This window comes from Heptranchias perlo, chromosome 33 (assembly GCF_035084215.1).
Source record: "Heptranchias perlo isolate sHepPer1 chromosome 33, sHepPer1.hap1, whole genome shotgun sequence".
NCBI classification, from domain to species: Eukaryota; Metazoa; Chordata; class Chondrichthyes; order Hexanchiformes; family Hexanchidae; genus Heptranchias; species Heptranchias perlo.
This window is the reverse complement of record NC_090357.1, coordinates 28,242,208-28,269,164: the sequence shown is the minus strand read 5'-3', so window position 1 is coordinate 28,269,164 and position 26,957 is coordinate 28,242,208. Positions and strand designations below refer to the sequence as shown.

General features: G+C 43.0%; 1 protein-coding gene across 4 annotated transcripts in view; it reads left to right on the top strand.

Annotated features, from left to right (window-relative positions):
- fli1 (Fli-1 proto-oncogene, ETS transcription factor) overlaps positions 1-26,957 on the top strand; it is a 111,000-nt gene that overhangs the window by 5,702 nt on the left and 78,341 nt on the right. For all 4 annotated transcript variants that reach the window (XM_067971102.1, XM_067971100.1, XM_067971099.1 and 1 more), the window contains 4 exons: positions 1,607-1,812; positions 3,688-3,842; positions 4,306-4,509; positions 15,833-15,898. In XM_067971102.1, the coding sequence (XP_067827203.1) occupies positions 1,607-1,812; positions 3,688-3,842; positions 4,306-4,509; positions 15,833-15,898 (631 nt within the window). The remainder of the gene's footprint in view (positions 1-1,606; positions 1,813-3,687; positions 3,843-4,305; positions 4,510-15,832; positions 15,899-26,957) is intronic.

Here is a 26,957-nt window from a genome sequence, read left to right as displayed (position 1 = left end):
ACCAATTTAATGTGTTTAGAATTTACTAGGATGTACTTATAACGAAACCAGTCGTGTAATTTTCCGCTCAGTCTGTTGGCGGGATCTTGCTGCTTGTTGCGGTACAGCGCGTTCCCTCCATCTCCAACTTTCAGACAGAATTTATTTCTCTCAGATGTTTCAAATGTCTCTCTGGCAGCGGGTCCCACAATATATAGAAACAAGAGGGACCCGCTTTAAGATATCCAGTGTTACAGAATAGTGAATGCACATCGGGGGAGGCGGGTTAGCGCTCTTCGGGATCCAACATCTAACAGTTTTAAGTGAAGATAAAATGTTATTTAAAGGTTTGATTGACTCATAACTGAACACCAGATTTCTCATCAATCCCCCTCCCTTATCGACCCAACATACACTTCCGTTCTTTACACCCCTGTTTCCTGACAGATTTCCTTTTCCTTAATACAATGAAGATGTAAAACAACCCCCCCCCCCCGCTCTCCCTAAAGGACTGTAACTGGTGTTCGTGTTTAATGTTTGTCAGTACGCATTTATTTATGTTTTTTTTGTTACTTATTCTGGGCTGGACTAGGGTCAGACGCCTCTCTCTTTCTCCTTCCCTCTCCCTCCTCTCCTCTCTGGCTCTACCCTCTCGCTGAGCTCAGTGTAGTTTGGGTTTGGTTTGAGCCTATGGCTTCTGAGTGCTGGCAAGTGCAAACTAATGAAAAAAATAAGCCGGCAGGACTACAGTGTCTGTGAGTGATACTTGCCACTGGCCCTGCCTCTCTGTGTGCCGCTGTGTACAGAGGCGGAGACTGCTGACTCCTACAGTTAGAAACACCGCAACAACAGGGGCGCGCACTCCAGCATCTTTATTCAAATCTGCTTCAAACCGTTTCACCGCGTTGTTGCTCCCTTCAAATGCTGCGGACATATTCAGTCTACAGACTGCCAGACTCATTCATGATCTATCGCTCGCACAGCATTCCCACTGTGTGGAAACCCCGAGCATTCCCAGAGATTTCTGGGCTTTATTTTGAGTTGATCGAGGGACACCCTTGCGGAAGAGGCCAATCCACATATAACGGTTCCAGGTTACACATGCAATATTCTTATACGGGATTATGCATTACTGTCCCTTTCGGATTTGAAATCATACGGACCCTAAAAGTATTCAGTTAATAATTATTGAGTTAGTGGTGCGGATTCCAAATGATGGATGTCTCACACCCAGAAACACGCACGCATACACCATGCTTACACAACATATACACACATACCAATAAGCGTACAACTGTACAGAAACCCGAAACATTATATACAAATATAGTATAACTTTTGTATATAATGTGACAGTGCATTTAAAAATGTATGTGTATGATATTGAGCACTCTTGCAATTTTTATGTGATTACATAATCGTCGATTGAAGTTAGAGTTATTTTAAATAATTAACCTGTTGCCATATAATCTACCTTTGGTCTGGGGAGGGGTCACTGTATCAGGAGTAATTTGTCCCTCTCTGAATATCTGCCTTATTTTGGAGGGTGCAGTTTCTGGAGTTGTGTTTGGTGTTGGTACCTGTAACTCTCTCACCGTTTGCCCTTTGCTGTTTGCCATGTTTTCAGGAGGCCTTGTCGGTTGTGAGTGACGACCAGTCCCTGTTTGACACTTCGTACGTGGCTGCCCACCTCCCCAAAGCGGATATGACGGCTTCAGCTGCCGCCGACTATGGACAAACACACAAAATTAACCCTTTGCCTCAACAAGAATGGATCAACCAGCCTGTCAGGGTTAATATCAAGAGGGAATACGATCACATGAACGGCTCCAGGTAACATCGGATCAGGCAGTCCCTTCCACCCACGGCAACTTCCCCAGGCAGAACGGGGGCCAGTGGGCATCATGCACTCGATAACAAGCACCCAGCCCCATTCAATTTTTTGTAAATGCTCCACAGTCCTGATGTAATGCATTCCGAGAGCTTCCCATCCCAGTCTCATCTTTCAGTAGATCTGACCCAATGGTGTTTGTAAAGGACAGCACTAAACAATCAGCAGAACGCCACACGTTGTCATTGCTTTCAATAGAATTGATCATTTATATTAAGTATATTTCTATATATAAAATGAAGTAACGTTTGAATAGGCCCATTGTGTTTATAGCATAACACACAAATAACTTACATAATATTTTTGCAGTCTGATTACTTAAGAGATATCCATTACAGCCCACAAGAGCACAGTGCGCTCTATGAATAGGCCCCAGATACCTAGTGCTTCTCAGGGACTCTTCTTGCTACTTATAGCCCCCAGTCTCCGGCACTGTCCGCTGGGAGGTGCTCGGGGTTGGCTTGTGATCGGTTCGCTCTATGCCCAAAGGGAACTGTTGCCTCTCGGCCAGTAGTGAGGGCCGGGTGACACTACTAAACATCCAATGAAATATATTCTAACGAAAACTAAAACTAAAGGAGAAATTTCTTTACCCAAAGAGTGGTAAGAATGTGGAATTCGCTACAACAAGGAATAGTCCAGGCGAATAGTATAGATGCATTTAACGGGAAGCTAGGTAAGCACATGAGGGAGAAAAGAATATAAAGTTATGCTGATAGGGTTAGATGAAGTAAGGTGAGAGGAGGCTCGTGTGGAGCATAAACACTGGTATAGGCCAGTTGGGCCGAATGGCATCTTTCTGTGCTGTAAAATGCTATGTAATGTGCTTTCTGTGTGGGTCACTGTTCAGATTTGGCTATATGGAACTGTATGAGAGCCATCTATTATTATTATGGGATGTGGGCATCGCTGGGCCACCCCCAGTTGCTCTGAGAAGATGGTGGTGTGTCTTTTGTACAACTGAGTGGCTTGCTAGGCCACTTCACAGTCAACCACATTGGACTGGAGTCACATATAGGCCAGGCCCCGTAAGGACGGCAGGTTTCCTTCCCTAAAGGACATTAGTGAAACAGTTGATTTTTTAGGACAATCCGATACCTTTTACCAATACCAGATTTTTTTTATTGAATTCAAATTCTCAAGTTGCCAGGGTGGGATTTGAACTCACATTCTCTGGATTACTAGTCCAATAATATAACCAGCCATTACAATAACGCGCCCCCCTCCCTCACACATCTGAAAATCTTTACTTAATTTCTTAATTCACTTTTCTTTCGTCGCCACCTTTCTCAGTCCCCTTTAAAAAGCATTGAAATACTTTATGGAATGGATGATATGCCTGAATTGGTCTTTTCAGGACACAGACGGGACTTGTATTTGGAAAACTGGAAGGGCAAGAATATTGAAGGCTAAATGCACAAGGAACAGGGGAGAAGAACGCCTCCATGCGCTTTATAAAACGAAATTGTAAACCAATTCATAAGGACATTTCATTGCACCTAGCGCATACAAGGAATCTTGCCCCTGTTCCCTTCAGGAGATGCGATGCATGTTGTCTTTATGCGAACATGTGATCCCTTGTTGACCTGTATACACAAAGAAATGTAATTAAAGTGACTCATCGTGCGGAGCCCTGGTAACTGCTGCGCACATTTTCAGAAGGGGTTAAGGGAATGGTAGGTTCTAATATGTCCTAATGAATGTAAGCAAAAGGCTAGTTGGAGAAATGGAGAGAGCTATCTCTAGCTGCACCTATAGCTCTTGTATCTGTGGCTTCCTCTCTCTGACGCCTTTCTCCTGCTTCTTAACCCTGACAGGGACTCACCTGTAGACTGCAGCGTGGCCAAATGCAATAAGCTGGTGAGCAGCACCGACACTAACCCTATGAATTACAGCAGTTACATGGACGAGAAGAACGGACCTCCCCCGCCTAACATGACCACCAACGAGAGGAGAGTGATCGTCCCGGCAGGTAACTTTTCCCCAACACAGCCCTTGGGGTTCGGGGTGGGGGTGCGAGAAGTAGAGTCGTTGCATCTCGGACCAGCTAGGGGCCCTCGGGACCTGCACATTAATGACAGTCCCCCTCCAAACACACTCACAGACCCTGAGGTGCCCCTCTCTCAGCCAATACTGTATTAAGGTGAAATACCAGGGATAAGGCTCGACCACATTGCTAAAGTTGACTGAATTTGATCCAATTATGCACTGAATTGCTATTACCAGAAATTAGCCGAGTGGGTTGCATACATCTGGATTGAGTAAATCGGCCGCGAAACCGGCTGGTGTGAGCTAAGCCTCAGTATTTATTGCACACAGAAGTGACACTGTCCCTTTAACTAGAACAGCGTTTAGATTGGGGTGTTAGTGTTGTGGAATCGGTGCGGTTTTTGCAGGATTCTGGATGAGTTATTTAAATAACTGGTGTTTTGCAGATCCGACTCTTTGGAGCCAGGAGCACGTCAGACAGTGGCTGGAGTGGGCTATCAAGGAGTACGGGCTGCTGGAGATCGACACGTCCCTTTTCCACAACACGGACGGCAAAGAGCTCTGTAAGATGAACAAGGAGGACTTTCTCCGCCTGACTTCCCTCTACAATGCCGAGGTCCTGCTCTCACATCTCAATTACCTCAGGGAAAGTAAGTGCCATTCCAGTTCTTACCATCAGCCTAACTGAACGTGTCAGTGAGTCAGTGCTGCGAGTATTGGAGTTTCACCGGTGTATTATTATTGTAAAGATTTAACTAAAGGGACGGTAACCTGTACTGGATTTCTTGGATTGCAGCAAGAGTGTAATGTATCCCCGGTTCTTTGCCGCCAGTACTTTTCAATATCATTGTAGATAACTAATTAACCAGAAGGAAGCATTTCACCAACACGCCCTGTGTGGTCCCACTGTTTTGAAATATTTGCAGGTTTTCAAAGATGTCTTGATAGTTTTCGTACGAGCTGCAGTATATAGTTTTAGAGACTCAGTGTAGCTTTTTCACCCAGTTACGTTCGTATCTGAGAAACATCTCACATCTCCTGAATTATATCACTAAAGATTCAGAAGACTTGAATCGGTGCCTATGGGGTTAATTCGTTATCGAGGGGCGGGATTAATTTTACATCTGGTCTAAACGTGTATGTGTGTGTGTATGGCTGTCTGTCTATGTATGTAACTCTGTGTGTGTGTGTGTGTGTATGTGTAGGAGCAGGACTAGGTTTGCAGGCTGCTTATATTTTTTATTGTTATTGTAACTTTTTGAACACGCAGCCTTGTTTGCGATCTGGTACATTCAGGGTACACGAGGGAGCACCTGTGCCAGAGGGTTTTATTCAATCAAAAAAGAGGGTTGATGAGGGTAGTGCGGCTGATGTTGTGCATATGAACTTTCAGAAGGCGTTTGATCAAGTGCCACATAATAGATATGTTAGCAAAATTGAAGCCCATGGGATTAAAGGGGTAGTGGCAGCGGTGATCCGAAATTGGCTAAAAGACAGAAAGCAAGATTAGTGGTGAACGGTTGTTTTTCAGACTAGAGGGAAGTATACAGTGGATTCCCCCAGGGTTCGGTATTAGGACCACTGCTCTTTTTGATATATGTTAATGACCTGGACTTGGGTATAAAGGGCATAATTTCAAAGTTTTTATTTCAAAGTGGCACAAAACTTGAAAATGTAGTAGAGAGTGAGGAGAATAGTAACATACTTCAGGACAGATTGTTGAAATGGGCAGACACATGGCAGATTAAATTTAATGCAGAGAAGTGTGAAATGATGCGTTTTGGAAGGAAGAACGAGAAGAGGCAATATACACTAAATGGTACAATTCTAAAGGGGGGTGCAGGAACAGAGAGACCTGGGGGTATATGTACACAATCTTTGAATGTGGCAGGACAAATTGATAAGCCTGTTAAAAAAGCATAAGGGACCTTGAGCTTTATAAATAGAGGCATAGAGTACAAAAGCAAGGAAGTTATGCTAAACCTTTACAAATTACTGGTCGGGCCTAAGCTGGAGTATTGTGTCCAATTCTGGGCATCACACTTTAGGAAGGATATCAAGGCCTTAGAGAGCATGCAGAGCAGATTTACAGGAATGGTACCAAGGATGAGGGACTTCAGTTATGTGGATAGACTAAGAAACTGGGGTTCTTCTCCTTAGAGCAGAGAAGGTTAAGGGGAGATGGAATAGAGCTGTTCAAAATTATGAAGGGTTTTGATGGAGTAAATAAGGAGAAATTGTTTCCACTGGCAGGAGGATTGTTAACCAGAGGATACAGATTTAAGATAATTGGCAAAAGAACCAGAGGGGAGATAAGGAAAGTTGTTTTTACACGGCCAGTTGTAATGATCTGGAATACACTGCCTGAAAGGGTGGTGGAAGCAGATTCAATAGTAACTTTCAGAAATAAATTGCATATATACTTGAAAAGGAAAACATTGGGGGATATTGGGGAAAGAGCAAGGACATGGGACTAATTGGATAGCTCTTTCAAAGAGCCGGCACAGGCACGATAGGCCGAATGGCCTCCTTCTGTGCTTGAAGATTCTATGAAAAGCTGGATTGTTAGATTCTTGCACCATCCCATTGATGTAATAAACCAACACAGTCTGATCAAAAATTAAAAAGTGCCTTTTGTATATAAAAAGCCGGCCGCTGCAGTAAAAATGTGTACTGCACGCAACCCGACATAATGTATATTTATAGATCATATAACTATGTTAATATATTTTAATTAAATGTAATAGAAAAAATATAAACAGACGATGACACTATTGTATCGGATTGGTGAATAGTTTGATCCATTTTCCTTTGCCATTTTAATATCCTTTTCCTGTGTCTTAGACCAGCCTCTCTGAGCTTGTCTGCCCTGATCGTGGAAAGCCCTTTGAATACACGAGAGGAGACGCTGAAATATAGTAAATAACTTTATATAAGAAAGCGGTGGGGGATGGCAGAACCTCAAAGTACCAATCTCAGTCTGCAATGAGCCGAGGAAACGAACCCCCGCTCCCTCTGCAACTTTGCCCTGTCCGAGGACTCAAGTTTATTTCAATACATTGAATATTATAAGATAGAAAAGTTCATGCGAGTGTCGGGTGAATTATTTTCCTGACTCTTTCGGCTGAAATGAAATCTTCCTGTCTAAGGACTCAGATCTCAGATTTTGAAAAACGTGGCTTGTTTTCTTTGGTGTGTTCAGTTATGAATTTCTGGAGATTTTCTAACCCAAACGGGTTATAGACAGAATCGGAGGTTTTCCGGAGCTTGGTTTCAGTGAGCTGGAATTGGGTTCGTTGGGACGAGAGTTCGGGATAAGCAGGTTAAACTGTCACGGTGATATATTTGAATTTTAGTTTAACAATCTTGCTCTTAAAATATGAATTTAACTGGGCTCCGGGTGAGTTACTGTGTTGGCTAGTCATTGCGTCGTCTCTCTATCCCTGTCTGTCTTTCACTTTGGCCTTCTTCTATCTCTATCCCATACATTTAAAGGTTGCTTCCTTGACATGTATTGAGGTGTAGAGGAAAAGTGAGCGCTGGGATTAGTGTTGGGATGTAATGCTGATGTAATGGCGAACCCACCGACCTACAGTGCCCAGTATCCCGACCCCAATAAACACGACCATAGTTGTTTGGTTCGGGTTTTTGTGTTAAACTTTCCTGATCCTAGCGCTTTAATCCGCCCTAAAGGTAGTCCAGAATTCATAAGTGCATGTCTATCTGTAGAAAATAATGATGGGAGTAGAAGAGATTGTGCTCTAGATGTGAAATATTAGGTGTAAATAATGGTGCTCTTCTCCATCACTCAGGAGATGTACAGCCTGTATCGTGTGTTCATTTTAAACTGTGCCTAAAAATGGAGGTTGTCTGCACGTTCTGCAGTGGGGGATGTCACCGTGTGTCTGATGAGGCAGTCCGAAGCTTGTTACAGGGTCTGGAGATCAATTTTCTGTCTTTGGTTTAATGTTAAAGTGACAGCCCCGCTCGGGCTGGTTGTTCGTGTATGGCTGGAAGTTTAGGAACAATGTTAGTTGTGATCCGCGGCCGTCTCAGACCAGTCTTACACCTAAACAGGAAGGGTTTATTATAGCCCACAACACTTAGACGTGAGGACAGTCGGTGTAATCAGTGCGTGGTCGGGCACTCTTAGACTCTCCCTGTTACTGCTGTGTGAGACGGGCAATGGCCCATTCTGTCTGCTGAATCGTTGAGCAATCCGACCTGTACTACGTTTATTTCAGTCTATCCCAGAGAAGGATGGGGGTTCATTACCAACGCACCTCTAAAATCCTAAAAAATTGGGGATTGGGTTTGGAACTAGTGAGATTTGAGCGGTGTAGTGTGTGAGAATATATTAGGGCATCAGGGGCGAGACTGTTCTGACTAAACTGGAGCGCAGCGCTTCGGGTTTTCCCAGATTATTACAGCTTCAGTTTGAAGCGGTTTCCCGGGGAGCATACAAGGGGTGGGAAGGATTAACTGTGGAGTAATTCTAGGATTTTTAGAATTAATCTGGAATTGCTCAAATATATTGGGGTTTGGATCTTGTTCGATGTTTAATCTGAGTGGATGAGATAGTCCTCTGGTAAAAAAAATGTTATAAATCCCAGTATAGGCAGCCCTCCCGCTCAGCCCCAGTACCATAGTTAGCCCTCAGGAGCAGGGCCTCCATTGCTAGCTCCAAAATGCAAGCTGGCCATCGCAGCCCCCCACCCCATACACACATACATACAAACACACACATACAAACACATACATCAAACACACAAACAAACACATACATACAAAAACACATGTGCAAACAAACACATACAAACACACACACAAACAAATACATGCAAACACACATACAAACAAATACATGCAAACGTACATACAAACACACACATACAAGCACACACACATACAAGCACACACACATACACATACATATAACAAATACATACAAACAAACACACATACAAACACATACATACAAAAACAGATATACACAAAAGCACATATACAAATACACCCACACTTACAAACAAACACAAAAGCATATACATACAATCACATATACATGCAAAAAAACATACTATCACACACATGCAAACACATACACACATACAAAATGATCAAGAAGTTTGCAGATGGCCGCATGGTTGATAGTGAGGAAGAAAGCTGTAGAGTGCAGGAAGATATCAATGGACTGGTCAGGTAGGCAGAAAAGTGGCAAATGGAATTCAATCCGGAGATATGTGAGGTGACGCAGATATATTCCTAATGTCACATTCTGTCACCATGGTTTGTGTTGTACAAACTGTTAATTCAAATGCCGAGATGCAGCACTATTTAATTTAAATACAAGTCTTGGATGACCATTTTAAAAGTTCGCAGTCTCGATTTCCCATGACTAATCTTTAGTTCATCATGGCAGCTTGAGCAGTTACACTGGCTCCTTACAACCGCTACTTCGCTGCAGAATTCGTTAGAATTTCGTTAAAGTGGAAAGTTGGGCTTGGAGTTGAGCGAAATGTTGAGAACCTTTCACCCGCCTATTCTGCGTGTCTCTGCAAATAGCATCTAACTTGGAGAATGAGTGATGATCTGGAAGAAAAAGTAGAGATTGAAGGGAAAGGGATGAGAGGGGGTCGGGGGTGGGGGGAATAAACTAAATAATAACAAGATAAAAGAAACCAGAGAGGAAAAAGTCCACTGAAGGTAAACGGATGGATCTTGGGGCGAAGTCTGTTCTCGGGTTTTACTCAGAGCCTTTTCTCTATACCAAAGCGAAAGTGCAAGCGGCAGTATTTCAGTGCTGCAAAGCAGAGTAACAGTATCTGCCCATCCGAGTAACCACACACAGGAGCCGGCGCTACAGAATAGAGACAAGTACTGCATTGTACGTGAAACGGCCTGAGATGTTTCCGACACGCGATAAGGCGCTGTGCAAATACATTGCTCTTCTGTGGCACGCTCCGTGCCTCACACGGTCACAGATCCATACTGACACCCCTTATGCCAATCTCCGGCTCCATTATAATAAAACGCTGCTGCTTCTGCCAAATTCTGTCTTAGGTGTCCCAGTGTGTGAGTGCCTTTAAATGATGCCAGCTGCCGTTTTGCTTGCTCTCTTGGATTCTATTTATTTTAAAGGTGATTGTATTTCGCATTATTCCTAGTGTACACGCTGGTTAAAGGGCCTGAGTCATCTCCATCTTTTGATTATAGATTATAAATTATAATCAAATCCAATGATGTTCGGGATTAAATATTTGCAGAACTGACGCTTAATGTTACTGACCTGGGAGCGAGGGATTGAGGTTTTAGTCCATACAGTCTCCCAAACCTTTTAAAAGTTATATATTGGGCCTTTCCCCCGGGAAATAGCTGGATTCTGCTGTTATGTTCAGCTCGCTCTATGTGGATGTGCGCTGATAAGCCGTGCTGTTAAATCCCGTTCCAATTCCCTGTTAAACTATACACTTCCCTAATGTTGTTCTGGTGACTACTTTTTTAAATTGTGTACCCTAACCTGAGGGGTTTTTCACTTAAATCACAGAAAAAAATCAGCCAACGACTCAATGTGTCAGTAACAGAATGCTTTATTTGATATTTGATTTTTTTTTAAAAATCATTATAATAGTTGGCTTCTGAGAAGAGCTGTAACTTAAAGAGACAGAACCAGCCAATTCCTCAGGGCCCCGAGTATTAGACCTGCTCAGCCGAAGGAGTGTAGTCTTTTTAAAACAAAAAAAGGCGTGGGAGAGAGGTTAATTAGAAAGGGCAGAATCATAAGTTTTCACATGTGGTGTTATTATTACAATATTATTCTGGTAGTTCTATCAGAAAGTACAGTAACTGGGAGGCTACAATATGGTTGGTTTCATTTAAAGGAGCAGAGTTTTTATAGAATTATATTCACCAGTTAGATATGGTGTAATTCAATTCAAAATGCCATCATAGAATTTTACAGCACAGAAACAGGCTATTCGGCCCTACAGTTCCATGCTCCACAGGAGCCTCCTCCCACCACACTTCATCTCACCCTATCAATATATCCTTCTATTCCTTTCTCCCTCATGTACTTATCTAGCTTCCCCTTATCATGTGTGAGAATGTCTTGGTTTTCCTGGCTGTGATGCTCATTGGGTGAATATAAGGGTGGTTATTGGTTGCTCCTACCTCTCCAGTATAAAGATTTACTTCTTTAAGTAAATTCTTATCCTCTATATTGATGGCAACTACTGCACTGAAATTGATTGTCTCCCCACAATGCAGCTCTTTAACTGCTCCTCCTGACATCAGCCCTGCCAACTCCCCCTGATGGTTGGTGACTCACTCGCTGTTTTGGGCCCATTTTCCAAATCTCACAGAAAACATCCTAAAACTCCTGGTTTTGATTCCCTCATTTATTCATCGTTTTAGGTCTAAATGCGGCACAACATACAGCATCCTTCATAAATTAATCATACTTCAAAACATTAAAAAAATTGTATGTACATACACACAGACAGATACCCAGACACACATTTCTAGTACAAGTCATTGTGTGACAAGTATTTTTTTATAGGAGTATAAGTTATCCAGCAAATTGTTACTCAATAAATAAAACAAGTATATTCTTGAAAAGGAAAAAATTGAAGGGCTATGGGGAAAGAGCAGGGGAGTGGGATTAAGTGGATAGCTCTTTCAAAGAGTCGGCATAGGCACAGTGGGCTGAATGGCCTCTTTCTGTGCTGTTATGTACACTGGGACTGTTGCCTTATTGGTCGATGTGCATTTTGATACTTAAATATTTAAGTCTCTGGTCTTCTGAAGTGATTATTTTCTACTTTTGCTATTCACCAATCATATTACATTTCTCCTCCACCACATTGCAGCCAAAAAAAAATACACAATCATAATCTAATAAAAAAATCCTCCAACATACTGCCAAGACAGTTCCCTACCCACTCCATTATATATACTTAAAACTAACATTTACAACATAATAAACACGTTAAAAAAAATCAAAAGTTCACTAAAAAAAATCACAAAAATGCTCATAAACTTGCCCATCCTGCCTTCCAATCATAACAACAACTCGCCACCTTGAGGCTGATGCAGCATAACCAAATATTCCAGTTTACAATTTCCAATAGCTCCATGTCTCGGACTTCTCTAATCTCTCCCTCTGACCCCACATCAGCTGCAAGCTCCATACTTCATTCCTTTTGCTGTCAGCCCTGATCTGTTTGCCACTTGTTCTCAAACTTACTCACCAACTTATAGGGCCATTTAATCTGTTCTTCCCTCTATACAAGCTCTGCTCCAGCCTTGCACTTCTGATTTGAGTCTCCCGTCCCATAGCTCACCCCACGGTTGAATTCTGGGCTGTTTGTTGTTCTTGTCTCTATGCTGCTCATTGCTGTAGCTCTGGGCTTAGATGATCTAAAAAAAAATTTAGAATACTGATCGGACATATTGATTGCTTTAATAAAAATTTCAAGGTATTTAATCCCAATTTATGCTGTTTAAAGATAAGTACATAGTTTAGAAACATGTTGGTAAATATAAAGATAAATGTGATTTTCCTTTAGAGGTATTTTAAAGTAAGGGCAGGAATCAGGAAAGGAAGATTTATATTGAGTACAAAAGGAAACTGAGAATTGCAAGCCAAATTCTAAATATGAATTGATATGGAAAACAAAGAAGTGACTGAGGATAATTTAGATTATTTAAATATGCTGTTTAATATTTTAAAATTCTGTTTCATATTATTGTCCACGAACAATATCACAGGACATCAACTATTGTAAAATATTAGCCTGGAAATTATGTGTTTTTATGAAATTACTTTGTCTGCTATTTTTACAGAGGTGTCATTGTATTGGTTTTAAATCTATTGATGCCCCCAAAGACATTTCATACAAAATCATTAAATATTTGTACCACAAAATGGCATAATGTAACTAGTTATTTCCTGTTGCTTTGCTCATGGCCATTTGCAGGATATGATATAAGTTCAGTGTGTGTTATACATGGGAACAAAGAAAAATCAGAGGTGGCAAACAAACCTGGAAATTGGAAATAATTTTGTGAAAGATGTGCACAGGGACAGTGAAGTAAGTGAGTTTTGATGCTAACTTTACAACGATTACTGGGTCAGACCTACTGAACAGTTATTTAATATGGAATAAATTAGATTAAGGGTGGAGCGTTGCCAGATGGCATTATATCAGTATCGAGGCACATTTACAGAGTCTGTTTTTATTTAGCTGGGACTCTATGTATATTAGGAGGTGTGTGATGTCCCCGCACTCACATATCACCTGGGTGAGCTGCCAGGCGTGGAAGGAGTTGGCTTGGCTAATGTTACTGTGAGCCACTCATTCTCTTCTGTTGTTCACTCTGGTGGGATAGTTGATCCACTCTAGTTGAAGCAAGGACTTGGGATTTGGAAACAATTTTGTAAAGGATCTTCTCAAAATACTGTGAAGTTAGAGCATTCTGATGAAAGGTAGAAAGAATGAAAGAAAGAAATAGATAGAAAGATAGAAATAGACAGACAGACAGACAGATAGATAGATAAAGAACTATTTTATAAAACACATTTTTATTGTTCTTTTTGTTTTGATCCTATATTGCTTCATGACGTGTGGCTCACACTGTCCCTTGTGGACAAGTCTGGCTGTTAGTTGGAAAACCAACAGTAGGGAACTAAGTTTCATGTCCTGAAGCCATTTCACAGTCCTCATGAGAATCTAGCCTATAAAAATCTAAAGAGAGTGTTATAGCAGATGGAACATCGATGCTTGGCACTGAGGCACTGGGTGAGCCACATCAACCTGCAAGTTCCCCTCCAAGTCACACACAATCCTGACTTGGAAATAGTTCCTTCATCGTCGCTGGGTCAAAATCCTGGAACTCCCTACCTAACAGCACTGTGGGAGAATCTTCTCCACACGGACTGCAGTGGTTCATGAAGGTAGCTCACCACCACCTTTTCAAGGGCAATTAGGGATGGGCAATAAATGCTGGCCTTCCCAGCGATGCTCACATCCCATGAATGAATAAAAAATAATTCAATCCCTGCATTGCTGTGCACTATGTCTTTATTGCAGAGCAAGGGTGCCAGGTTGGGCCCTGTTATGACTCCCTATGGTTCTTCCCCACTGCCACCGATCTCCAGGCAGCCAGCCCAGAATGACATTGGCCATGGTCCAGTATCAGGTTGCCAAGTTTCTTAGCGACGGGTGCTGCGTGCTTGGGTAGGAAATTACAGCCTCACAAAATTATAAAAACAAAACAAAATTCAAATAAGCATTTCAAGTGCACCATTAAGATAAGTGCTGTGAGCAAGGAGCCACACCCACAACTGTTTTACTGTCGTTAACATTCCCCAGACCCCAAAAATATGGACCTCAAATGAAACAAAACACATCCCAGCCACAGAGTTACAATTTAATTCCACTGTGTAAATAACTCTATGTGAAGTGATTGGAATGCACTGATTCAAGAGTTGTGAGTCAAGTGACTGAAATGGTTATAGCAGGTCCGAGTCCTGCAGCTGCTGAAGTAACCATGAAAAGTGCAGCACGGAGGCATAATCATGTGCAAAGAATTGTGGAGACATTAGGGGCAATTATAGGGTTTGGATGGAAGTTTCAGATAGTTTTCAGCCTGAAGTTGGGGTTGATGGATTAGGGTCATCTACTCAGTGGAAATGACCGTGGTCAAAACAGCATTCCCGTTCAATAGAAATGCAGAGTGGGTAGGGGAGCAAGTGTTGCTATTGACCATTTGTGGTGGCCACTTTTGGGCGATAGGTGGGATCGAGCAGACCAGCTGTGTCTTGTGGTAGAAGGGATGGTGTTTGTTTTAGTAGGTGGTGATAACAGCAGTCACTCTCATCTTTCCGGAACTCCCTTTTAGGAGAAGTTATTTTTCTGAAAGGGAGCATTTTTTTTGCTGTATGTAATTAATTAACTTTTTTTATTGGGGTGGGGCACATATAGCAAAATATTTTGAGTAGTTATGTGTGTCTGTCATTCCCCTAGTGACTGTATAGGGTGGAGTGTAGAATAAAGTAATTGTACCCAGTCCCCTTAGTCTCATACCTGTGAGATATGCTGTGTTATCCCAGTGGCCTGATCGACATTCCACCTTCAACCAACACCAGCAACACAGATTACGAGTGAAACTGGTCTATGCCAGTAGTGCGAAATGGACTCATAGCGATTTGGCAACCGGTTATATACCGTTGACTTCAACTGGGTGTGGTGTAAATCGGGCTATCAATTCGCTATGAGCTCATTTTACACTATTGGTGGAGACGAATTTCACCCCCAATATCCATTTGTTTATCTGATTTTCTGTTTGTGAAACTTTGCTGTGTGCAAATTGGCTGCCACATAAAATTCATTGGATGTGAAGGACTTTGGGACGTTCTAAGCATGTGTAGGATGCTCTATAAATGCAGCTTGTTTATTTCCATCTTGTATCCTAATTTTTTAAAATTATAAAATAGAGCAGCCTAGATAAAGCACAAAGCCATAAGTGGGTTATAGTCAACCTCCTGGGTGGTATTTATCATATCCCATTGCTAGCCAAGACACATCTGACTTCTAACACTTATAATGTGTTTTAAGCTGGTAAAATAATTTTAATGAGTATTTTTGAAGCTTTAAAAGAAACCAGTTAAGCTGCTTTGTTACTACATTTTTGTCATCTGTTGAAGCACTGAAACTTTTTTCGATTTCTGCCAGCAATTGCCTGCGTTGTTGTCTCACATCCCACATTTCATCATTCAGTGTTACAGCATATCAGCAATGGGATGTATGTGATTTGCAAATGCTGTGAAGGGTTTACTTGGATACTGATATCATGCACCCAGTGTGGTCCTGCCAATTTGGGGATTTTTACAGAGTGTTACTGTCATGAACTTGCATACTGCTGGATGTTCGTTGCAGGTCTTTGATTAACTGGTTGCAATATCTTCTGTAGGTAGTCCACTAAGCTATTCCACGTCATCTCATACTGACCAGTCAACACGTCTCCCAGCCAAAGAAGGTGGGTTCAATTTGCTTCTTTTAAACAACTCTTTTTATAGGTGATTTTGAAATGTAACTGAAACACACTGTGGTTTTGTTAAGGTCAATGCAGCCTCATTATGTTAAAGATAATATTTGATACTTTATCAGTCTCCACCGGTTGCTCGGTCAAAACAAATCTCCAGTTAAAGGGAACTTCGATGCAAAGTCTATTTAATGCACAGGCTCACCTCCAACATCTTCCTCCTCTTTGCATTCTTATTGTGCTTAAATCAAGATTCACTGGCATAGATTCTCAACTTACCACCCGTGTTTGTGAAAACTGACATCGCGGATCGATCTTCGTTATAGAAACTGCCTGATTTGTATTTCAATTTGAAATTAAATTCGGATGGTTTCGATAATAAGCAGCCAATCCACAATTAAAGTTTTATGCTTGGGTGCCAAGTTGAAAATCTACCCCAATGTATCATCTTATATAATAACTCATCCTTTCCCTAAATACATAACCCCTTACCATCCAGTCTCTCCTTTCTCCCACAATCTAGAGACTTTTAAAATCCAAGCTGCCTGTCACCTAATTACCACTCAAGCTGCCTCCTTTTTTCAACCTTGGCATGTCCTGTACAATAGGCCTTGGTGTTGGTTTCTAAATTTAAAGAAGTCTAGATGTGGATGTAATTCAACTATTATCAAAGCACAGGCAGTGGGTAAGCAAATTGTAGAACTGTGATTTTTGGTCACTATTTTTCTGCTCTTCACTGAGTTTTAATGTGCTTCCAGTTTGTAACTCACTCCTGGGTATCTGTTATTCTATATACAAATGAACAAACCCCTCAATTAGATTCCAGTCAGTAACTCACTCCTGGGTATCTGTTATTCTATGTATAAACCCCCGAATCCCTCGATTAGATTCCAGCCTGTAATTCACTCCTGGGGGTAGATTTTGATTTTGTGCGACAGTGTAAAACGGGTGTAAGGGAATCTGCAGCCCATTTTATATTTCTCTCGGTTTTAATTCCCATTGACTTCATCGCAGCACGCCAATTTCCTCGATCTTTTGCGCCGCTCCCAAGTTATGTCCGTCAAAACACCACTTAGCTTGTTAACATAGCCCCGCCCCCATGCAAAAGATCAGAGAACGTGAGTCTTACTGCATTTACACCCATTTTAAACAGGTGTAAATTTACATCGAAAATTTGGGGGGCAACAGGACCCAAAGTCACTGTTTCTGGTGTTTTATAGAGATGTTTTGAAAGATTTTTTTTATTTCTGCTTACTGAGACCTGCACTGTATTTTCACTATCTTTGAATGGTTTATTATGGAATCGGAATCTGCTACATTGAAAAGAGAAAAAGCTTCCACAATTGCATTTTCTTAAACATGCTTAAAGTGCATAAATGATGGCTTCAAACTTTAAATTTTATAACAGCAATAAGGTAAAGAGGGACTTAAAGATGACGAGTGTTCTGTGGTTTCTTCGAGCTGATTTCCGCCAGCTTTGCACCGGCTCTCACTTTCCAGCGTATGCTGATGAGATTTTTAGGAAATTCCGATCTAGGAGCCAACTTAAATTTTTACATAATCTTATAAGTCGGATGGAGAAAATTATGGCCCTTTGACTAAGGAGACAATACAATCAGGGTTCTGGGTTGGGCAGTGAATTAGCATGCTGATTTTTATCTTGGAAATATGGGCCAGGAATTTCCTCAAAGCTGCTCCCTCTCCCCATCGTAGTCTCACCGGAAGAACAGCAAAAACCCCGTTAATGCTCATAAGCAGGGTTTCCGCTGCACTTCTGGCAAAATTACCGTGGTCGATTGGGAGCAACTCTGAGTAAATACCAGGCCGTTTCAAATCCATCCCGAAAGGATTGGATGAAAGTTCCTCTCTTTCATTTGGTTATCAGGAACCCTATGTGAAATAGATGGAAGAGTCTTAAAAACAGTTAATTAGCTCCACAGCTGAAAACCGGCACTGAATTGACAACATTGTTTAGAGAAGCTGCACAACTGGCTGATGCATGAAATAGAAAGGGAAGGTCATGCTTGACCAAACTTATTGAATTCTTTGAAGAAGTAAAAGAAAGAGTATACAATGGTAATGCAGTAGTTGTAAAATACATGGACTTTCAAAAGACCTTCGATAAAGTATTGCATAGTAGACTCATGACTAAGGTGGAGTCAGGGGATAAGTAGCAGAATGGATAACAAACTGGCTACCGGAGAGAAAACAGAGAGTAGGGGTTAAAGTTAGTTACTGAGACTGGAAGAAGTTGGGAAGTGGTGTTCCACAGGGATCAGAACTGGGACCACTGTTGTTCACCAGTTACATAAATGATTTGGACTCGAGAATCGGAAGTATAATTTCAAAATTTGCAGATGACACCAAATTGGGGGGTATAGTTAGTCGTGAGGAAGATTACAACAAAATGCAAGAAGACCGTAACAACCTTGTAGAATGGGCGTGTAAATGACAAATGAATTTCAATATAGATAAATGTGAGGTGCTGCATTTTGGTAGGACGAATAAGGAGGCCTCCATCTCCTTGGAAAGTAAGAGTCCAAATGGGGTAGAGGTACAAAGGGATCTAAAGGTACAGATTTACCAATCATTAAAAGTAGCAACAAAGGTTAACAAAACCATAAAAAGTGCAAACAAAGCACTGGGGTTCATTTCAAGAGGAATAGAATTCAAAAGCAGAAAAATTATATTAAACTTAAAGAAAACTTTAATTAGAGTACTGTGCAGAGTTCTGATCTCTATATTACAAAAAGGATATAGAAGCACTGGAGAAAGTGTAAAAAATATTTACAAGGATGATAACAAACTGAGATGGTACAACTATCAGGAAAGACTGAACAGGTTGGGGCTTGTTTCTCTAGAAAAGAGAAGACTGAGAGGTGGCCTGTTAGAGGTTTTTAAAATTATGAACGGTTTACATAGAGAAGATGTTTCCACTTGTGGGGAGTCCAAAATTAGGGGCTGTAAATATAAGATAGTCATTAATAAATCCAATAAGGAACTCAGGAGAAACTTCTTTACTCAGTGGATGGTGAGAATATGGAACTAGCTACCACATGAGGGAGAAAGGAATAGAAGGATATGTTGATAGGGTGAGATGAAGCAAGGTGGGAGGAGGTTCGTCTGGAGGATAAACACTGGCATAGACCTGTTGGGCTGAATGACTTGTATCTGTGCTGTCAATTCTATGTAATTCTATGAATATCACACTGATAGCGATAGGGTGTGCTAGGCTGAGGCTGAGGCACATTGTTGGGGCAGAGTAGAAGGAGCTTTATTCTGCATTGAACCTGGTCTGGGGTTGATGCTGACAATGACCACTTGAAATAGAAAGTGTTCCACTCCTCAGTGCTGATATCCGTCATCTTGACCAGCAAATAAAAAATCTCTAATTATGATGAGTTTGGCAAGCACTGTGGGGTGAGTCAATCAACTTGGTGATACTTCTGTGTTTACACATTTAACCTTCAATTGACTTTTACCATAATGTAAAATTAAACCTACACAAGGTTGGAAATAGAAACAAAGGAGTATTGACATCGAGTGAGAAACTGAAGGTTCGGGCAGCAGTAGTGTAGGTGTATGTTAACACAGGTGATAGCACAGGCAGTCATTGCTTCCTTATAATTAGTTTATTTATTATGTGGTGATTACCAGGCCCATCACTAAGCACAGTAATAAGCAGATGGAGCTCTCCCTGCTGGTTCAATGGGGAAATGCAACCACCTCATGGTGTGGTACTGAGCCCCACAGAGCAGGAAGCTCCCAGTTCATTTCCTGGTCTATGCTGAGTTTGCAGATCTGCGGGCGATGAGGTAATTGGAAATGTTACAATTGATCTGAAGTTCCCCTGAGCTAAAGAAGCAATAAATTATCCAGGCTAATCAATGATTTCTGCTGGAAAGTGGACATAGAAATTGGAGTGTGACATGCTCCATGGTGGAATAGCCCAACAACACTCACTCTCTGGCCTCACTCATGAAAAATGGTCACTTGTGCAAGGTACCAGAGTGTGCCAGGATCCAGGGATGAGCATGAGTGATCGGGGAGAACATTGGATGGTTAGAAAAATAGGCAGTTCTACTCAGATCTACAACAACAAGGATTTGAAGCCAGTCAGCAGCATTGACCTTTTGCCTGTAAATGCCCAGATGTGGAAAGTGCCAGAACAATTCAGTATCTCTCCTGAAAAGTACAGAAAGACCGCAAACTGCTGCAGCTCTCCTAGCTCTCTGCAGTTTCAAACTAAGGGCTCGAACCAACAACAAAGCTTAGTTGGTTGAATTTTCAGTTGCCTGTTTCCCTGATGCATTTCATCAGAACATGGCATGCTTTGCTCCTGTTTATCTCGCAAAAACGGCAAGAATCACCAGGGATGTGAATTCCAATTTACTCAACACTGGAAACAGTAAACAGCTTTAAATATAGCTTCCCTCCCAAGACAGATAAGCGCTGGAATGTGGTCCCACAGGAGATTCCACCCAACTCTTTAGCCAATGTTTCTGAGAAATCGTTAAGATTCAGATCATAAACATTTAAATATATTCAGCAGTAAACACTAGACATGCAGCAGGTAATTTGTTTGCGTGATTTGTTATTGCTCTTGTGCTATTACAATAAGGTTGCCAACCCTCCAGGATTGTCCTGCAGTCTCCAGGATTAATTTCCTGGACACTGCTGCGAAAATCATAGGGGCATTAAAAAAATTGTGAGTTTTAAAAAATTTTCTTTGAACACTTTTGTTTATTAATCATAAAGATATTGGAGATGGGGAGAAAATGGCTGTTTGACTGGGTGGGGTGGTTAGAGGTGGGAGGTCATGTGATGAAACCTCCAGGAATATGTCCAACCAGAGTTGGCAGCCCTTTATTTGTCACTGTGGGTCTGATGTTCAGAGTTTAGGGTTGTAGGATCGTAGATCTCCCTCCTCATGTGTTAATCCCCACACACTGATTTCTGTGTCAGTGGGCACCTTACCACTGGACCAACATGACAGTGACAGGGCTGAGGTCAGTCTACAACCAGCAGCAATGAGCAATGTTCCACTGTCTGTGAATGCCATGTATTCCAGCTGGCCCATGGAAACCACAAGCCCAACTAGTACTATTTGTTTGTCTGATATTCAGCATCTGGATGACACCATGCCCCTCCCTGTGCATCCTTTCTCTGTGGAAGGCATTGACTAATGTTTGGGTCTGGTTCCATGGGAGTGGGCAGTCCTCTGGTACCTCAGTCAACTGGTCATTTTTCATGTGTGAATGAATGTCAACAAGTGATCAGAGTGGGATCCTGGCTGTTTTTGTCCCCCTCCCAAGCCCAGAGTTCCTGAGGTTAATTCCAGTACCCTCTCTTTCCCCTGTTTGAGGTCAGCTAAGTCAGCACAGATCAACGATTGAAACTGGTGTCTATGGCTCAGGGCTATACTAAGTGGTCCATTTACCCAGTGAGGCAACAGGTAAATGCACCAACTGCATAATGGCACAGTGGAGCAGCACTACGCCACATTACAGAGAAATGGGGCACAGATTTGCACAGGCAGAATACTGAATGACAGAGAGCTGATACGTTAAGTGACAGAGAGGCAGGACACTGAATATCAGAGAGGTGAGATACTGAGTATCAGAGAAGCAATACACTGAGTATTAGAGAGCCAGGACACTGAGTATCAGAGAGGCATCACACACTGAGTGACAGAGAGGTGGGATACTGAGAATCAGAGAAACAGCACACTAAGTGACAGAATGGCAGGATACTGAGTAATGGAGAGGTGAGACACTGAGCATCAGGGAGGTGAGACACTGAGCATCAGGGAGGTGAGACACTGAGTAACAGAGAGGAGCGACACTGAGTAACAAGAGGTGAGACACTGAGTAACAGAGAGGTGAGACATTGAGTAACAAAGAGCTGAGGCACTGAGCAACAGAGAGGTGAGATACTGAGTAACAGAGAGTTGCGACACTGAGCAACAAAGGTGAGACACTGAGTAACAAAGGTGAGACACTGAGTAACAAAGGTGAGACACTGAGTAATAGAGAGGTGAGACACTGAGTAACAAAGAGGCAAGACATTGAGCATCAGAGAGATGAGACATTGAGTAACAGAGAGGTGAGACACTGAGTAACAATGAGGTGAGGCACTGAGCAACAGAGAGGTGAGACATTGAGTAACAGAGAGGTGCGACACTGAGCAACAAAGAGGTGAGACAATGAGTAACAAAGAGGCAAGACATTGAGCATCAGAGAGATGAGACACTGAGTAACAGAGAAGTGAGACACTGTGTAACAGAGAGGTGAAACACTGTGTAACAGAGAGATATGACACTGAGTAACAGAGAGGTGAGACACTGAGTAATAAAAAGATAGGAGACTGAGCAACAGAGAAACGGGACATTGAGTTACTGACAAACGGGGCGCTGTCTACTCAGTGTCTGATCTCTGCCATCAACAGGCGAGCTTGTGGAGGAGGGGAGCCTCGTGAAAAAGTATTCCTAAGACCCTCTACAGTCCCTGCATAGTGAGCAGCACTGGCAGGACAGATCATCTGCTCACCCACACAGTTAGTTCTGGGGACAAAATAGAATCTTCATCTTGTGCCTGCTATAGCAGATTAGAACTGGCAGCACAGGCCTAAGAACAATGTGGTTCAACTGGGAACTTGCAAAAACTTCTGCTCTCATTTTGATGCCATCCAGTGCTAGAGTGAGGTGGGTCTAATAGACATGATGGCACTGGATAGAGTTATGAGTTATACAGTACGGATAGAGGCCCTTCGGCCCATCGTGTCCGCGCCGGCCATCAAGCCCAGTCTAATCTAATCCCATATTCCAGCATTTGGTCCGTAGCCTTGTATGCTATGGCGTTTCAAGTGCTCATCCAAATGCTTCTTGAATGTTGTGAGGGTTCCTGCCTCCACAACCCTCTCAGGCAGTGAGTTCCAGACTCCAACCACCCTCTGGGTGAAAAAGTTCTTTCTCAAATCCCCTCTAAACCTCCCACCTTTTACCTTGAATCTATGCCCCCTTGTTATAGAACCCTCAACGAAGGGAAAAAGCTCCTTAGTATCCATCCTATCTGTGCCCCTCATAATTTTGTACACCTCAATCATGTCCCCCCTCAGCCTCCTCTGCTCCAAGGAAAACAAACCCAATCTTCCCAGTCTCTCTTCATAGCTGAAGCGCTCCAGCCCTGGTAACATCCTGGTGAATCTCCTCTGCACCCTCTCCAAAGCGATCACATCCTTCCTGTAGTGCGGCGACCAGAACTGCACACAGTACTCCAGCTGTGGCCTAACCAGTGTTTTATCCAGCTCCATCATAACCTCCTTGCTCTTATATTCTATGCCTCGGCTAATAAAGGCAAGTATCCCATATGCCTTCTTTACCACCTTATCTACCTGTTCCGCCGCCTTCAGGGATCTGTGAACTTGCACACCAAGATCCCTCTGACCCTCTGTCTTGCCTAGGGTCTTCCCATTCATTGTGTATTCCCTTGCCTTGTTAGTCCCTCCAAAGTGCATCACCTCGCACTTTTCCGGGTTAAATTCCGTTTGCCACTGTTCCGCCCATCTGACCAACCCATCCATATCGTCCTGCAGACTGAGGCTATCCTCCTCGCTATTTACCACCCTACCAATTTTTGTATCATCAGCGAACTTACTGATCATACCTTTTACATTCATATCCAAGTCGTTAATGTAGACCACAAACAGCAAGGGCCCCAGCACAGATCCCTGTGGTACCTCACTGGCCACGGGCTTCCAGTCACAAGAACAACCTTCGACCATCACCCTCTGCCTTCTGCCACTAAGCCAGTTTTGTATCCAAAGTGCCAAGGCACCCTGGATTCCATGGGCTCGTACCTTCTTGACCAGTCTCCTGTGGGGGACTTTATCGAAGGCCTTACTGAAATCCATGTATACCACATCCACTGCGTTACCCTCATCCACGCGCCTAGTCACCCCCTCAAAAAATTCAATCAAATTAGTCAGACATGATCTTCCCTTGACAAAGCCATGTTGACTATCCCTGATTAATCCTTGCTTCTCCAAGTGGAGACTAATTTTGTCCTTCAGAATTTTTTCCAATAATTTTCCTACCACTGATGTTAGGCTCACTGGCCTGTAGTTCCCCGGTTTTTCCCTACTCCCCTTCTTGAATAATGGTACTACATTAGCGGTTCTCCAGTCCTCTGGCACATCCCCTGTGGCCAGAGAGGTTCTGAATATATGTGTTCGAGCCCCCGCAATCTCCTCCTTTGCCTCACACAGTAGCCTGGGATACATTTAGTCCGGGCCTGGGGATTTATCCATTTTTAGGCCTGCTAAAACCGCCAATACCTCCTCCCGCTCGATGTTAATATGTTCGAGTATATCACAGTCCCCCTGTCGTATTTCTATGTCGACGTCGTCCTTCTCCATAGTGAAAACAGATGCAAAAAATTCATTTAGAACCCCTCCTACATCTTCCGGCTCCACACACAGATTGCCATTTTTGTCCCTAATGGGCCCTAATTTTTCCCTAGTTATCCTCTTACCCTTAATATACTTATAAAACATCTTAGGATTTTCCTTTATTTTGCTCGCCAGTGTTTTTTCATGGCCCCTCCTTGATCTCCTAATTTCCTTTTTAAGTATCCACCTGCACTTTTTGTACTCCTCTAGGGCTTCCTCCGTCCTTAGCCTTTTGTATCTGCCAAAAGCCCTCCTTTTTTTCCTAATCCATTCTCGTATATCCCCTGACATCCAAGGTTCCCTGGAGTTCTTGGAACCACCCTTGACCTTTACGGGAACATGTTGCCATTGTATGGTCTCAATCTCCCTTCTGAAAGACTCCCATTGCTCCGATGCGGATTTTCCGACAAGCAGCTGATCCCAGTCCATTTTGGCCAGATCCTGCCTTATCCTATTAAAATCGGCCTTCCCCCAATTTAGAACCTTTATTTCCGGCCCCTCCCTGTCCTTTTCCATGACCACCTTAAATCTCACTGAATTATGGTCACTGTCACCAAAGTGCTCACCTACTAGCACTTCTTCCACTTGGCCGGCCACATTCCCTAGAATTAGGTCCAGTACCGCCCCCTCTCTTGTAGGACTTTCTACATGCTGGCTCAAAAAGCTCTCCTGGATGCACGTTAAGAATTTTGTACCCTCTAAGCCTTTTACACTCTGAGTATCCCAGTTAATATTGGGGAAGTTGAAATCCCCCACTATTATTACCCTATTATTTGCACAATTTTCTGAGATTTGCCTACATATCTGTTCCTCTATCTCCCCCTGACTGTTTGGGGGTCTATAGTACACTCCCATCAAAGTGCTTGCCCCCTTTTTGTTTTTAAGCTCCACCCATATGGCCTCATTTGAGGAACCTGCTAATATATCATCCCTCCTTATGGCAGTAATTGATTCTTCAATTAATATTGCGACCCCCCCTCCTCTTATACCTCCCTCTCTGTCTCGCCTGAAGATTCTGTACCCTGGAATATTGAGCTGCCAGTCTTGCCCCTCCCTCAACCATGTCTCTGTGACAGCAACAATATCATACTCCCATGTGTTTATCAACATCTTCAGTTCATCCACCTTATTTGCAAGACTCCTTGCATTAAAATAGATGCCATCCAGCCTTGCTCTTACATATTTGCCCTGTCTTCCAAGCTGACTTGTTTTTTTCTCAATATTTGGCTGCACATCACCCCCTATTGTAGCTCCACTCTGTATCCCATCCCCCTGCCAAGTTAGTTTAAACCCCCCCCAACAGTGCTAGCAAACCTCCCCGCAAGGATATTTGTCCCGCTCTGGTTCAGATGCAACCCGTCCGACTTGTACAAGTCCCACCTTCCCCAGAAGCAGGCCCAGTGATCCAGGAAACTGAAACCCTCCCTCCTGCACCAACTCTTTAGCCACGCATTCATCTGTTCTATCCTCCTATTTCGATACTCACTAGCCCGTGGCACTGGGAGTAATCCAGAGATTACAACCTTTGAGGTCCTGCTCTTTAATCTGCTACCTAGCTCCCTAAATTCTTGATGCAGGACCTCATCTCCCTTCCTACCTATGTCGTTGGTCCCAATGTGGACCACGACCTCTGCCTGCTCACCCTTCCCCTTGAGAATGCCCTGAAGCCGCTCAGTGACATCCATGACCCTGGCACCAGGGAGGCAACAAACCATCCTGGAGTCACGTTTAGGGCCACAGAAACGCCTGTCTGTTCCCCTTACGATAGAATCCCCTACCACTATAGCTCTTCCACTCTTTTTCCTCCCAGCCTGTGCAGCAGAGCTACCCCTGGTGCCAGGAAGTTGGCTGCTGCTGCCTTCCCCTGATAAGTCATCCCCCTCAACAATATCTAAAGCGGTATATTTGTTTGAGAGGGGGACGGCCACAGAGGACCCCTGCACTGCCTGCCTGCTGCTCTTACTGTGCCTGGAGGTCACCCACTTACTTCCTGCCTGTACAACCTTTACCTGCGGTGTGACCATCTCACTAAACGTGCTGTCCACGACGTTTTCAGCATCGCGAATGCTCCATAATGAATCCATCCGCAGCTCCAGTGCCGCAATGCGGTTTGTCAGTAGCTGCAGCTGAATACATTTCCCACACACATGGTCGTCAGGGACACCGGAAGGGTCCCTGATTTCCCACATAGAGCAGGAAGAGCATAACACGAGGCTGGGCTGTCCTGACATGACTTACCCTTTAACTAATTAATTCAAATTAAATGAATCCCACCAATTTCACTTCAATTAAAAGGTATACTCAAGGGCCCTTGCTGAACAGCAGTCCCCCACTACACAACAGAGACCCTAGAATCCACAAACTCTAACCTTAGACAAATTCAGCAGGAAAATACTCACCAACCAATCACTTACCTCTTCCTTGGTGACGTCCAACTTTGGATTACTTTTTGCTTCTTATTTATCTTAGGTCCAGGAGCAAAGTCCCTGAAAACAAAATATAAAAACGAACCTACCCTTTAAATTCCCTCTACCCCCCAAAAGGTTAGAGGAGGTGGGAGGGTGGGAGTCACTACTAGTGTAGTGTCTCGGGTTTAGCAACCGCT